General features: G+C 41.2%; 3 protein-coding genes and 1 pseudogene across 3 annotated transcripts; 3 read left to right on the top strand and 1 right to left on the bottom strand.

Moving 5' to 3' along the window:
* The first annotated feature begins 927 nt into the window (after nt 1–927).
* LOC141834890 (p-coumarate 3-hydroxylase-like) lies at nt 928–4,515 on the top strand. The gene is made up of 3 exons (XM_074722280.1): nt 928–1,453; nt 3,035–3,429; nt 3,654–4,515. The coding sequence occupies exons 1-3, from the start codon at nt 967–969 to the stop codon at nt 4,296–4,298; spliced, it is 1,527 nt and encodes a 508-aa protein (XP_074578381.1). The 5' UTR covers nt 928–966; the 3' UTR covers nt 4,299–4,515.
* A 1,766-nt stretch (nt 4,516–6,281) lies between these two features.
* Nucleotides 6,282–7,008, bottom strand: LOC141834326 (homeobox-leucine zipper protein HAT7-like). Its single transcript, XM_074721701.1, has 2 exons — nt 6,554–7,008; nt 6,282–6,470 (listed from the first exon to the last, which is right to left on the bottom strand). The coding sequence occupies exons 1-2, from the start codon at nt 7,001–7,003 to the stop codon at nt 6,282–6,284; spliced, it is 639 nt and encodes a 212-aa protein (XP_074577802.1). The 5' UTR covers nt 7,004–7,008.
* Nucleotides 7,009–10,379: 3,371 nt separating this feature from the next.
* Nucleotides 10,380–11,358, top strand: LOC141834348 (uncharacterized protein At5g39865-like; annotated as a pseudogene).
* Nucleotides 11,359–11,827: 469 nt separating this feature from the next.
* LOC141834950 (uncharacterized) lies at nt 11,828–12,880 on the top strand. Its single transcript, XM_074722350.1, has 2 exons — nt 11,828–12,069; nt 12,641–12,880. The coding sequence occupies exons 1-2, from the start codon at nt 11,849–11,851 to the stop codon at nt 12,786–12,788; spliced, it is 369 nt and encodes a 122-aa protein (XP_074578451.1). The 5' UTR covers nt 11,828–11,848; the 3' UTR covers nt 12,789–12,880.
* The last annotated feature ends 53 nt before the right edge of the window (nt 12,881–12,933 follow it).

The following is a 12,933-nucleotide window of genomic DNA, read 5'->3' as shown; positions in this document are numbered from 1 at the left end:
AGAATCTGATTCCAGCGATTTCATGATCATCTATGAGAAGGTAAATTGAAAAATTACATAAAATAATTGATTCCGAGTATACAAAAAGAGGTTTCTTATTAAGTAGGACTGAAAAATTAAATAATTGATTCATCCATTAACAAAAATTAATTAATTAGTTTTTTTAATATTAAATTTAAATTAATCTTAAAATTTCTCACTTAAAAATATTTTACTAATAAACAGAAAATCTCGACTTAAAAAATATTTTTTTAATATTAATCTATAAATTAACATAACTTTTAATATTTTAAAAATCTAACCTAACTTTTTTATTCACCAGATGTCTAACTCTGTCTTTTGTATTTCCAATGCAAATTATTATAAATTACCTCTATTATAAAAGAAAAATCAATAAGATGGTTTCACTTTAAAGTTATTTTATATTAAATATCATCACTTTAGAAATGATTTATATAAAATAATCTCACTTTAGAGTTCTTTGTATAAAATTATTTTAAAATAAAATAATTTTGATCAAAATTATTCTAAAGGATGAAGTTGCCTTTTCTTGTAATAGTTTTGAGCTAGGTCAAAATTATTTCAATTTTAATCAAAATTAATTAAAATTTATATAAGGTGATATAATTTTGATAAAAATTAAAAATAAGAATAAAAAGGTATTTAAGGATAAATTTTACAAGAGGAGTGACTTTTTAAATGATATGGATAAAAAAGACATTACCTATTTAAAATTATACTTGATTTAAGTTTTTTTTTAAAAAAAAGAGTCAAAAGCTTCTTCTAAATTTATTTATTTATTTATTTACTTTCTAAAAAAATAATTGTAAAATAAATAAAAAAATTTATATTAAAATAAAATTGCGGTGTCTGATCAGTCATCGTCTATTATATATTTTAGTGGTGCCCCAAGTAGCAAGTCCACCGCCACTTCCTCCGCCCGCAGATCTCCGGCGACTTCTCGCTATGGATCTCTCCGATCTCATCTCGGCGAGCCTCGCCGCCCTCGCCGTTTTCATCGCTCTCTACTTCCGCTTCCGTGCGAGGCTGCCCCCCGGACCCTGGCCGTGGCCCGTCGTCGGTAACCTCTACCAAATCAAGCCCGTCCGCTTCCGGTGCTTCGCCGAGTGGGCCCAGAAGTACGGCCCCATCATGTCCGTCTGGTTCGGCACCTCCCTCACCGTCGTCGTCTCCAGCTCCGATCTCGCTCGCGAGGTGCTCAAGGACAAGGACCAGCAGCTCGCCGATCGCCCCCGCAGCCGCTCGGCCGCCAGATTCAGCCGCAACGGGGCAGATCTCATCTGGGCTGACTACGGACCCCACTACGTCAAGGTCCGCAAGGTCTGCAACCTCGAGCTCTTCTCCCCGAAACGCCTTGAAGCCCTCCGCCCCATTCGCGAGGACGAGGTCACCGCCATGGTCGAATCCATCTTCCGAGTCTGTACGCAACCAGGTAATCGAATTCTCCAGAAATTTCTTGTATGCTACTTGATTGCAATCATGTTAGGTAGGCAGGTGGGATGCAATTTCTACTTTTAGGAGGAGAGTAGGTTGGCTTTCATATCTTACAGGGTTGGTTCCTCTGCTCTGTGACTTGTCTGTTTAAAGCTAGCTAAGGCACCTGGAATTGGAGGCAGACTGAGATTTGGGGCCAATCAATAAGATGTTGATCTAATCAAAGGGAGCAGCAAGATTTGGTTGTGCACGCATCCTGCTTGATTCGAACGCAGAGATGCCATTTATAGAGTCGTACTTGTTTGAGAATTGTTTTGTGCGTGACCAGACAGCAGATCCCAACATGCTTGATCGCTTAACTAATGTGTTAACATGGTGGAAACTTTCTTGGATTATCAATCCCCTCTTGGCTTGTAGTTTAATCCATCCCAGCTCCATTTGTCGCCAAGAAATCTGTATTATTAGAGATATGATTCGGTGAGAATTTTTTCACTTGCATTTAGTAACTTGATTCATTGGAGGCCATGAGATTTAGTGGCAGATGTATGAAATATTGGGGAATTTCTTCTATACGGTGGATGGCCTTGGGAGATCCATCCCTATAATGGTCAAACACTCAAACTGCTTAGTGAAGAGATGACAAACTGAGGATGTGTTGAGATGTTGATGATTTTTTACTTGAGAAGTGAACTGAAAGTCAAGTACTGGCCTAGAACCAAAGACAGGTTGGTGTTGAGATGATGAAGATTTTTTACTTGACAAGTGAACTGAAAGTTAAGTAGTGGCTTAGACCAAAGACAGGTTGGTGTTGAGATGATGAAAAATTTTTACTTGAGAAGTGAACTGAAAGTCAAGTACTGGCGTAGACCAAAGAAAGGTTGGTGTTGAGATGATGGAGATTTTTTACTTGAGAAGTGAATTGATAGTCAAGAACTGGCCTAGACCAAAGAAAGGTTTGTTAGTAGGTTCCACAACTTAAGTTCCTAGGTCTATTATGTTGCTACTATACATGTTTACTGAGGTTTATCATATACATAGTGCAACTGTTCAATATATGGTGTAATAGCTCTCAGGTTCTTTTGAATCTCTTCCTTTGCTAGTTTTAGAACAAATAAGCTGTGATTTTCTTCATCCAGTGCCATGCAATCCTGATTGAAATTGGAAACAAGGTTCTAATCCCTCATTTTCTAAAAAATGTGAGTGATATATGCCAACAATTTTTTTTTAATTTCAAATTTCCATCACAGGCCAAGCAAGTTGAGGCCTATTTAAAAAGAAAATAGTGCATGCTGCTTGATAAAATGATTTTCTACAAAATGTGAGTGATATATGCAAACAATTTATTTTTTATTTAAAATTTCAAATATCCAACACAGGCCAAGCAAGTTGAGGCCTATGTAAGAGAAAATAGAGCATGCTGCTTGATCAAATGGCATTGCATGTCTATACTATATAAAGTACTGAAGTTAATATTTGTTCATGCAACAGAGTAAGCATTAGAGAATTTTGAAATGTTTTGATGAGAATTTTGATTTGATCAAGGTGTCTATTAACATAAAATTCAAATTTGATTTTGTAGAAAAGATTGGCCGGAGCTTTGTACTCAAGGACCATCTGCAAGCTGTGGCATTCAACAACATTACACGTCTTGCTTTTGGGAAGCGATTTGTGAAACCAGATGGTACTATCGATGAGCAAGGAATTCAGTTCAAGACAATTGTTTCCAATGGCCACAAATTGGGTGCCTCCCTCTCACTTGCTGAATTTGTGTCATGGTTGAGGTGGATGTTCCCACTCGATGAAGAGGCCTATGAGAAGCACAATGCTGGAAGGGATAAGTTGACTAAAACCATCATGGAAGAGCACACTCAAGCGCGCTACAAAAGTGGAGCTAAGGATCACTTTGTGGATGCACTTCTTTCATTGAAAGACCAATATGATCTTAGTGAGGACACAATTATTGGACTTCTTTGGGTTCGTAACTTCATTACCATCCTTCATATCATTTTGCTTAAAATAATCAAACTTGCTATTATTTATTAAACCTGATATTTAGCTAAGTGCAACCAAATTTTTTGAATTGCAGTAAGGTAAATCATGAACCATTTTGTTATGCCCTTGGTTGGATCTTGATTTTGTAGCAAATTAATCTTCATTTTCAGGATTGATTGCACTAATTCTACATTACTATTTTACAGGACATGATTACAGCTGGAATGGACACAACTGTTATATCAGTCGAATGGGCCATGTCGGAGATCGTGAGGAACCCAAGAATTCAAGATAAAATCCAGGAGGAATTGGATCGTGTCATCGGACGAGAGCGCATCATAAATGAAACTGACTTTGCTAATCTCCCTTATTTGCAGTGTGCCGTAAAAGAATCGTTGAGACTCCATCCTCCAACTCCTCTCATGCTTCCCCACAAAGCCAGTGCGAACGTCAAGCTTGGTGGCTATGATATTCCCAAGGGCTCCAATGTTCTTGTCAATGTTTGGGCAATTGCACGCGATCCGACTGTTTGGAGAAACCCTCTAGAGTACCGACCTGAGCGGTTCCTTGAGGAGGACATCGACATTAAAGGTCATGACCTTCGAGTGCTACCATTCGGAGCCGGTCGTAGAGTTTGCCCTGGGGCACAGCTGGGCATCAATTTGGTTTCTTCAATGTTGGCACATCTCTTACACCACTTCAAGTGGACACTCCCCGATGGTGTTCTATCGGAGGAAGTCGATATGAGGGAGACTCCAGGGATGGTCACCTTCATGCATACTCCATTGCAAGTCGTCGCGCACCCTAGGTTGCAGACACATTTATACGCCCGCGTCCCAGCTGAAATTTAAATCACTATTACTCTTGCAGCTTCTTCCCTTGCAAAGCTTCTATTACTTTTGGTTATGTCGTGAGCAGAAACAGAGAATTTGATAAACCATGATCGCAATTTCTTGGCAGACCCTTCATCTTTCAGTGTAGTTACGTTGTACTTTGGTTGCTTGTGAAAACTTCAGGTGAAGTAGTTTGTTTGCAAGCTAACAATCGGTGACCTGCCAAATGTTTTAAGCATGCATTCCTTGCTGCACTAATATTCATTCAACTTTGATTGAGTAGAGAACCTCATCACTATAGCTCAGAGTGGCATTCTTATCAATGGATCAAGATATGGGAAAGGATTAAGACAAGGGGCCACCTTCTCAGACCATAAGAGCATTTGTTTACAACAACATTCAGGTGAGACATTAATTTCCATAGGGGTGAAACTTGAAGGTCATTATTCTGTTAAAGTGATCTAACATGCTATTCTAGTGCAATTTCTATTCAGATCAATTGAAGTCTATAAGTTTTTAATATTGAAATTATTAACAACTAAATTCGTATTGGTGGAGGTTTTCCAAATTCAAATGAATATTGTTCTGAATACATCCAACACAATAATAATGTTGTTTTGAAATCCAACAAAATTTATATCATAATTCGTTAATGAAATTATAGATTTAAACAAATCAGTGTGTTTATTAAAAATGACATTCTAAACTCATAGAAGACAAACACAAATACAAGACTAAACATGTCCATGTTATATACTTTTACGGATGATCGAGAACTACAAACTAAAACACCTTTCATACCTTCTTGCATCATTCTGAAACAAGAGTATAGATGGCAAATAAAATTTTAAACTTGAATGCAGAGAGTTGAACTAAGTCAGTATGTGGATTAGTTGAACTAGATTAGTATGTGGGTTTCATCGAAAATCCTAAGTGAGTTGTCGTCTAAGAGGGACAAGAAAACACTTGCGAACGTTTTCGATATTGAACAATCTCACCGACTAAAATAGAGTGTCAGATTTTTATTTTACGTTCAAATGTGACTCGAATGCATTGAAAATCGATATATGAAAAATTAATTTTAACCGGAGGGATAGAATGAGAAGTCTATCCTTTTTAGCATTTCAGCAAAATATGAAATCTGTCAGCTCAACGGCCCCGCACGATCGACTCTACAATCATTTGTGAGGATGTAAATCGAGAAACTGTAGTTGGCCACGATGGAGGAAGACATTACCTTGGCTTCGTCGAGATTTAATCCTTGTTCACTTCAGCAATTCTGCTCCATCATAACCAATTCAATTATACATCGGGAGCAAAAGAGAAGTCTATCCTAAATTAATCAATCCATTTATCAATCATTCTTAAATAGGATGCTTGATTTGAAAATTTCATCCCCAGGGCAATGATGCTGCGGTAGGACATCCAAGTTGTCTCTCAGGCACCCATGGTTCGATCCCTAGCTACGACGTATGGGCGTCTGGGTTGGCCGCTGCGTGCGCTTTCCGATTTACCCTGATGGCCAGTGAAAAATTTTCGTAGGATCGGACCGATCACTCAGGGCTAGTTGGGATTATCATTTTTTATTTGAAAATTTCCAAAATCTACCGCGCCAGTAAATTATCGATCGGATCTAGTAGATCCAAACAGATGGCTCAAGCTTTTGTAATTACTGAATCATGAATGCATGCACACATCGTTGTCCAAAGAGACAAGATGTCTGATGCGTACAGTGGCGGCACTGTTCCTCCACATGTCCTTTTTCCCTTTCTCTCTCTCTCTCTCTCCCCTCTCCTTGGGCTTCCTCTCGAACAGATCGCTCACGTACTTCCTTACCAGAAATGGAGAGAGCCTGCGATACACTTCACTGTTTTTTACTGAATGATCGATCACAAACGACGAGGGAATTTTCTGTAGATATATTCTCCTCCAAACTGTTCGATCGCCTTCGAATGCTTTGAAATCGATCCTAACTTACAGGTCGTCGTCCATGGCGGAAATTCAGTGCGGGTGGAACTGGCTGTGCTCCGCCGGCCACACCCAGAAGGCGGAGCACTGCTCGTCTAGCATGCCGCACAGGCCGCCGTCTTCGCGGCGCGAGGGTCCGCCGCCGCGGAAGAGAAGCTCCGGGGCGGTGGCCTGCGCCGCCTCCTTGTTGAGGTTGATGTCCTTCCCTTTGAGCGCCAGAAGCTGAAAGATGATGAATGAAGGAATTGAAGCGGTTGATGTCGATGATCGTGCTAGCTGCGATCGATCGATCGGATTTCGTTTACCTCGGCGAGGAGCCTCTTGTTCTCCGCTTGCAGCTCTGCGTTCTCCTCTCGGATGGCCGCGAGCTTCCGCTTGAGCTCGTCGAACTCCTCCTCCGTCCGCTTGGTCTTCCAGCGCGCCCGCCGGTTCTGGAACCAGATCGCCACCTGCCTCGGCGGCAGCCCGAGGCTCCTGGCCAGCTCCGCCTTCCTCTCGGGCTCCAGCTTCCTCCCCATCTCGAAACTCTTCTCCAGGACCCTGATTTGCTCCGAGCTCAGCCGCTTCTTCCTCTCCCCCGCCGCCAATAATCCGGTGTCGGAGAGGCTGGCCTCCTCCGCGCTGAGCGCTTGAGCCGCCTCGCTGCTCTCGGCCGCTCTCTTCTTCCGCTGATCGATCTCCACCCCTGCGTCCACGTGCGGCTGCAGCAGCAGGTTGGCTGCGGGGAAGAAGGGGTGCATTCCACGGTAAGTCATGGAGGACGATCGACGACGAGTGAGATTAATCGGAGAAGGATCGGCGGAGTTCTTTATATGGAAAGAAAGATTGTCTGAGGGACTGGTACTGTTGCGGACATGGACAAGGTAGCGAGCTAGGCGAAGGGTGAGGTGAGAGTCCAATTAGTTACAGCTTGCTAGAGAGAGAGAGAGAGAGAGAGAGAGAGAGAGAGAGAGAGAGGATGGGGAGAGGCATGGAATTGACAGTCGGATCGCCATGGGCAGGATCATGGTCATGGATGGAGGTGGCGATCGCCACGCATTTCAAGGATCCGAGGTGTAGTTATCCAAACTCTGTGTATCGTATCGTATGTAAGGTGTAGAAGAGGAAGAGGAAGAGGAAGAGGCAACTTCTTTTGTATAGAGGAAGAGCCACTCTATACTCAATGTTGCAACTTCTTTTGTACAGATAGGAGAAGATTTGTCGTAGCTCTTGGAGTGTATACAGGCAATATCCTTTCCGTAGTGATCAACTATAACTTTTTAATTTACTTCCTCACAGATGATCGTGAGACCGATCGTATGGAGCCACTGGAGCGGCAATATCTTCTCCGTAGTGATCAACTACAACTTCCCGATTTATTTCTTCATAGATGATCGTGATATCGACCGTATGAGGCTGTTGGAGCGGCGGATTCTACTTTTTGTTGAAATATACCATAGGCATATAATTTTATTGCTATAATAGTTATGAGAATCCACGTCGAATAATTTTTTTTTAATGGACGGTAATCTAAGAATGTTGGACTGCTAAGTCGTTCATTGTGAATGTCTTTCCATTTATTCTAGTGATCGATAAATTTTTTTTGTGAAATTAGATGGATCACCCAAAGATTAATTTGCTTGAAAGAATGGATACATATTGTCAACTAAAAAAAACCTATATGAATATCAACAATTGTAGTACATATTAGGGTTTTATCCAACAACATATAGCACATCTAAGCAAGAGGTGTAGGAGTATAGGAATGGAAGGCAGCCATGTGATTTTTCTGGCTCCTTCCTTACCCATAACCTTGTAATGTAGCAATTTGGTAAAAAAAAAGGTTTATCTTCAAAGATAGTGGATAAGTTGCTATCCTTGGACCACTAGACTTTACATACCAATCTTATTATTCAGGGCAGCATATCCTTTTCTATTTTATTTTTCTTTATTTTTTTGTGACTCTTTTCTCCCTATGCATTCCGAACTGTTCCTATGCTTGTGATATGGTGGGTCTTTACTGGTCTGACATAGTAAAATGGAAGTCAATAATCAATTTGATATGGCAAGTCAATAGGTCCTATGGTCAAACCTTATTTGACTGGTCAAATTGTGATTTCACTCAGTCCGGCCTCACAAAGCTCTCGGCTGGCTCAGTCATATCGGCCACCCGACCTTACGTCTTGGTCACTCGGCTGCATATTCAATCATATCGGCCACCCGACCTTACGTCTTGGTCACTCGGCCGCACCCTCAATCATCTCGGCCACCCGACCCTACACTCCATCATCTCAGCCACTCAGCAACCAACTCGGTCAGCTTGGCCGTTCAGTCTCGTTCTTAGCCTCGGCCAGCTCAGCCACTCAATCTTGTTTTCAGCCTCGGCCAGCTCGGCCGCTCAGTTTTGCTCTCAACCTTAATCAGCTCGGTCGCTCAATTCCGTTCCCGGTCTCGATCGGCTCTGCCTTAGTGAGCCCATCACTCTATTCCACTCGGGCGCGACCCCTCTCTGATACCTCCCTACTAAAAAATAGTCTAGCAGTAAGACAATCAAGCGTGCGGACTCTGCCACATGATAGGGGTGGTTACTGGGTTGTCAGACCTAGTCCCCTAGGTCCTTTCAGGTTTCCACTCTTGGCTAAAAGACAAAAATAATCCGCATAGCCAGGTCATAGGGTGGTTACTAGGTCCGCATACCTTGCCCCCTAGATGCTGCTCTGTCTGCTCACTTATCAGTAATGTGCAGAATCTGTCTCTTTGGATACTGTCACAACCTGCTCCTATGTCAACAAGAATATCTTTTTCAGTAAGTATATAAACTCTCTAGATGTATGAAAACTCTCTCGAATTTCGGAGACTTGAAGCACTATTCCTTCTCAATTTCACTACTTCTCTTTGCTGTCTTGAGCGTCGGAGTGGCCTGTCGAAATCTTCAACACCCTACTAATCCGTTCGTTCTCTATTCACTATTCATCTAGTCTAATAATTGAATTAAAACAACGTCTCATTATATTTTTCATCTAAAAATATCGTTATTTTAATATTTTAACTTAGTCAAAATTATTTTAAAATTATTATAATAGCTACCGAAGTTTTACTCAAAAAATATCAAAATAATATTTCTTATTAAATTTTCTTCCCGAATTATCCATTTTATAACATCAAAATATTTTTTAAAACTATTTTGATCCAAACTATTCTAAAAAATTTTGGTCTTTATCATTAGCCAAAATTTTGACTAAAACTATTATTAGAATAATTTTAATCAATTTAAAATAATTTTAATATATTTATAGCCAAAAATATCATAACTGTGTATTTTAAAAATAAAAATAAGAGTGAATATCCTTTTCGATTTTTTTTTTCAATGTAGAAAGTCCTTCAAATAAATGAATAATAATGAAAATAAAAAGATTTTTTTTTTTTTTACTTTTGCCCAAATTACACCATATCTTTTTTTATATGAACCTTTTAAACTATTACTTTCTTCTTTTAAAAAAACTACTATTTAAGGTAAATTTAATAATTAAACTTCCCCCGTAAATTATGCGAAGTAATTCCACAAATAGAACAGAATTTAAAGAGAAAGATTGAAGCCGCAGGGCAGCCGTAGAGAGGGAGAGGCAGAGGAGAGGAGACGATTTCAGGAAGGTCAAAGGAAGTCCACTGAAGATCGACGATGGCGGACGGATTCCCGTATCTTCTTCCATCAATCTGTTCTTGTTTCTTGCGCCTCAATTCCTTGCCGATTGATTGAATTCCCACTCGATTTCGGAGTCGTTCTGCTTCTGGATTTCCTTCTTCTGCCCTCCCATGGCGGAACGGTACGGAAGGAGCGGCGCTTCCCTTCTTCCAGCTCGATTGATTCCATCTTAATTTGAATTCTTTTCGGATTCAGTTTCCCTTTTCCTGACCAAATTGACGCCTTTGGGGATCAAAATTCGATCTTTCCTTGTTGACGCCTCCATCGATCTTGATTTCTCCGGCGGTGGCGTAAAGGTTGCATTTTTTTTTTCCGGTGTCGCGGAGTTCGAAATCGCCGGCGGAGGTTTCCCCTATCAAGAGTCGCCATGGGTTGTGTTGGCTCGAGGATGGACCGCCATGGTCGCCCAAGGCGGTGGGGTGGCTGTTGTTCGGTCCGCTTACCTTCTGGCCACCGCCGGAGCTCGGCGCGCAATTCCTCCGCCGCCTCTCACGATACGCTCTTGCTCGACCGGGACCTTGGCTTCGACGACGAGGTGAGGATGAAGTGCGACAATGACGACGCCGCCTTCTTCGCAGCGCTGGCAGCGACCAGGAAGGAGTCCGGCCAAGCGCAGATGTGGCAGGAGAATAGGAGCCTTAGAACCCCGACTTCGACGCCGCAGCGCGAGCCCGAGGTGATCGACGCCTGGGAAATCATGGCGGGGCTCGAAAATGCCAGCCCTCTCAATCTCCCACGAGCCACCTGCTTCTCCGACGACAAATCCTCTTTCAGAGGCGGCGGCGGGGGGACTCGAGCGCCGCCGGCATCGTGGAGTCTAGGATTAAAGAGTTCCAGCGCGTGATCGACGCGAAGAGATCGGCAGCTGCTGCTGCCGCCGCCGCCGCCGCCGACGCCAATCGGAATCGATCCCCGCCCGACAGTGCGGGGAAGGTGGTGCTCTACTTCACCAGCCTCCGCGGCGTGCGGCGGACCTTCGAGGACAGCTGGGCGGTGAGGATGATCCTCAAGGGCTACGACGTCCGCGTGGACGAGCGAGACCTGTCGCTGCACGCGGCGTACAAGGCGGAGTTACTGGGCGCGCTCGGGCCGGGATGCGGCCTCCCGAGGGTCTTCTCGAACGGGGAGTACGTGGGCGGCGCGGAGGAGCTCAGGCATCTGCACGAGACAGGGAAGCTGCGGAAGGTGCTGGAGGCGTGCGAGCGGGCGGCGGTCGCAGAGAAGGCGGGATGCGGCGCGGCCTGCGAGGGATGCGGAGACGTGCGCTTCCTGCCCTGCGGCACCTGCTCCGGCAGCCGCAAGGTCTACTGCGAGGCGGCGCTGCAGGCGGCGGCGGCGGCTGAGGAGGCGGCGGAATTGGGAGGGTTCCGGATTTGCCCGGCTTGCAACGAGAACGGCCTCGTTCGATGCCCGCTCTGTAGCTGCTAAACAAATCCACCAAATTAAAAATTAAAAAAATTAAATATATATAAATATATATATTTTGAGCTATTTATTTTTGTAAAAATTGAAAAAGACCCTTTTTCTTTTCAGTACAATTAGAAAGACATCTTGTTTGTATTAAAAATCATTATTGCAACAGTTTAGTCAAAACGACTTGATTAAAATTAGATCAATATTAATTTAAATTACTTTTTTTTAAAAAAAAATTGATCAATAATAAAATAAATTTGATCCATGTTAAAATAATTCTAACTAATTTAATGAAAAGAATTATTTTTAAAAAAATAGAATGAAATATCTTTTATATAATGTTTTATATAAAATGCTCTTTTATAGAAAATAAGAATAAAAAGACTCATTTAATTTTAATTTTACTCATTATTATTATTATTATTATTATTATTATTATTATTATTATTAGTGTGCTTTGCCTGTATCCTCTTCGATGAGCTGTGTACGCAAAAAGGGCAGCGCGATGGCATCGTCGACGATCTTTCCCTCTTGTCTTGTTCCTCCTGCCCTGCCATGGAAGAGAGCCGCCAGGCAGTTTCCGGCGACGAGGGCAAAGGAAGAAGACGCGGAAGGCGGCGCCCAAGGAGAGGAGAGCACCACCAGTGCCTTCTCTCTCAGCGCCGCCACTTCCACCCTCGCAAGGCCGGCCCTCGCTGCCTTCGGACTAGGCTTCCTTGACGCAGGGTAACGTACTCAACTCTTACTAAATCCTAGCGATTAGCGATCATCCTCTCAGATAAATTGCAGTTCTTTCAATACATACGAGATTAATTAGATAAATTGCAGTTCTTTCAACCCGGTAAATGAAATAAATTTTATATTCTGACTTGATAAAAATTTATTTATTATATTTTTAAATTAAATAAAAAAATTTAAATATATATATATATATATATATATGAATAAAATTCTTAAATAATATTATTGAATGATATTCATAAATTATATTCATCAATAAATTCTTATAATAAATTAAATAAATAAATTTATATTATTAAATTTAATAATCAATTAAATAAATTTAAAATATAAAATTTTTAAACCATTAAATAAACTTGAATTGAGAGTTTAATATTATCTATAAATCAAATTTAAATTCATATAAAAAAATTAAACCAAATTTAAATAATTATTTTAAAGATTTAATTTATTATTTTATTAAATAAATTTAAAAATTTAAAATTTAACTCAAATTCCCTGAATAAAATTACTGTTTTTCTTTTTCAGAAATTACAACTGTTGTCTATGGAACCAGGTACAGTGGAGATTGGTCTCGCATCGGAGCGATTTCAAAGGAGACAGAGGAGTTCTTGAAGATAGCAGCTTATTTTGTTATCCCATTGTGTTTCTTGCTGATATATTTCATATCTTACGGCAAGAAAGACTCACTTAAAGATCCATGAATGATCCTCCAGAAAACTATGTATCTATATGTCGAAAACAAAAGTTCATGACAAATTTTTTGTTAAAAGCATAGTAATCATTAGTGGCATAACTATAAAATATCAAATAAAACATGAAATTCGAATTGCACGAGTCCTGCTTCAG

Source organism: Curcuma longa, chromosome 9 (assembly GCF_044706935.1).
Source record: "Curcuma longa cultivar G26 ecotype Majalengka, Jawa Barat chromosome 9, ITB_CL_G26_1.1, whole genome shotgun sequence".
NCBI lineage: Eukaryota > Viridiplantae > Streptophyta > Magnoliopsida > Zingiberales > Zingiberaceae > Curcuma > Curcuma longa.
The sequence above is the reverse complement of the archived record's forward strand: the minus strand, read 5'-3'. Positions and strand labels throughout refer to the sequence as shown.

What these genes read in the sequence shown, in the direction of transcription:
- LOC141834890 (XM_074722280.1), top strand. Translation starts at nt 967, where the DNA reads ATGGATCTCTCCGATCTCATCTCGGCGAGCCTCGCCGCCCTCGCCGTT. An exon ending in CCGAGTCTGTACGCAACCAG is followed by an intron (nt 1,454 to 3,034) that starts GTAATCGAATTC and finishes TTGATTTTGTAG; the next exon opens with AAAAGATTGGCCGGAGCTTT. An exon ending in CAATTATTGGACTTCTTTGG is followed by an intron (nt 3,430 to 3,653) that starts GTTCGTAACTTC and finishes ACTATTTTACAG; the next exon opens with GACATGATTACAGCTGGAAT.
- LOC141834326 (XM_074721701.1), bottom strand. Translation starts at nt 7,003, where the DNA reads ATGACTTACCGTGGAATGCACCCCTTCTTCCCCGCAGCCAACCTGCTG. An exon ending in ACAAGAGGCTCCTCGCCGAG is followed by an intron (nt 6,471 to 6,553) that starts GTAAACGAAATC and finishes ATCATCTTTCAG; the next exon opens with CTTCTGGCGCTCAAAGGGAA.
- LOC141834950 (XM_074722350.1), top strand. Translation starts at nt 11,849, where the DNA reads ATGGCATCGTCGACGATCTTTCCCTCTTGTCTTGTTCCTCCTGCCCTG. An exon ending in CTAGGCTTCCTTGACGCAGG is followed by an intron (nt 12,070 to 12,640) that starts GTAACGTACTCA and finishes CTATGGAACCAG; the next exon opens with GTACAGTGGAGATTGGTCTC.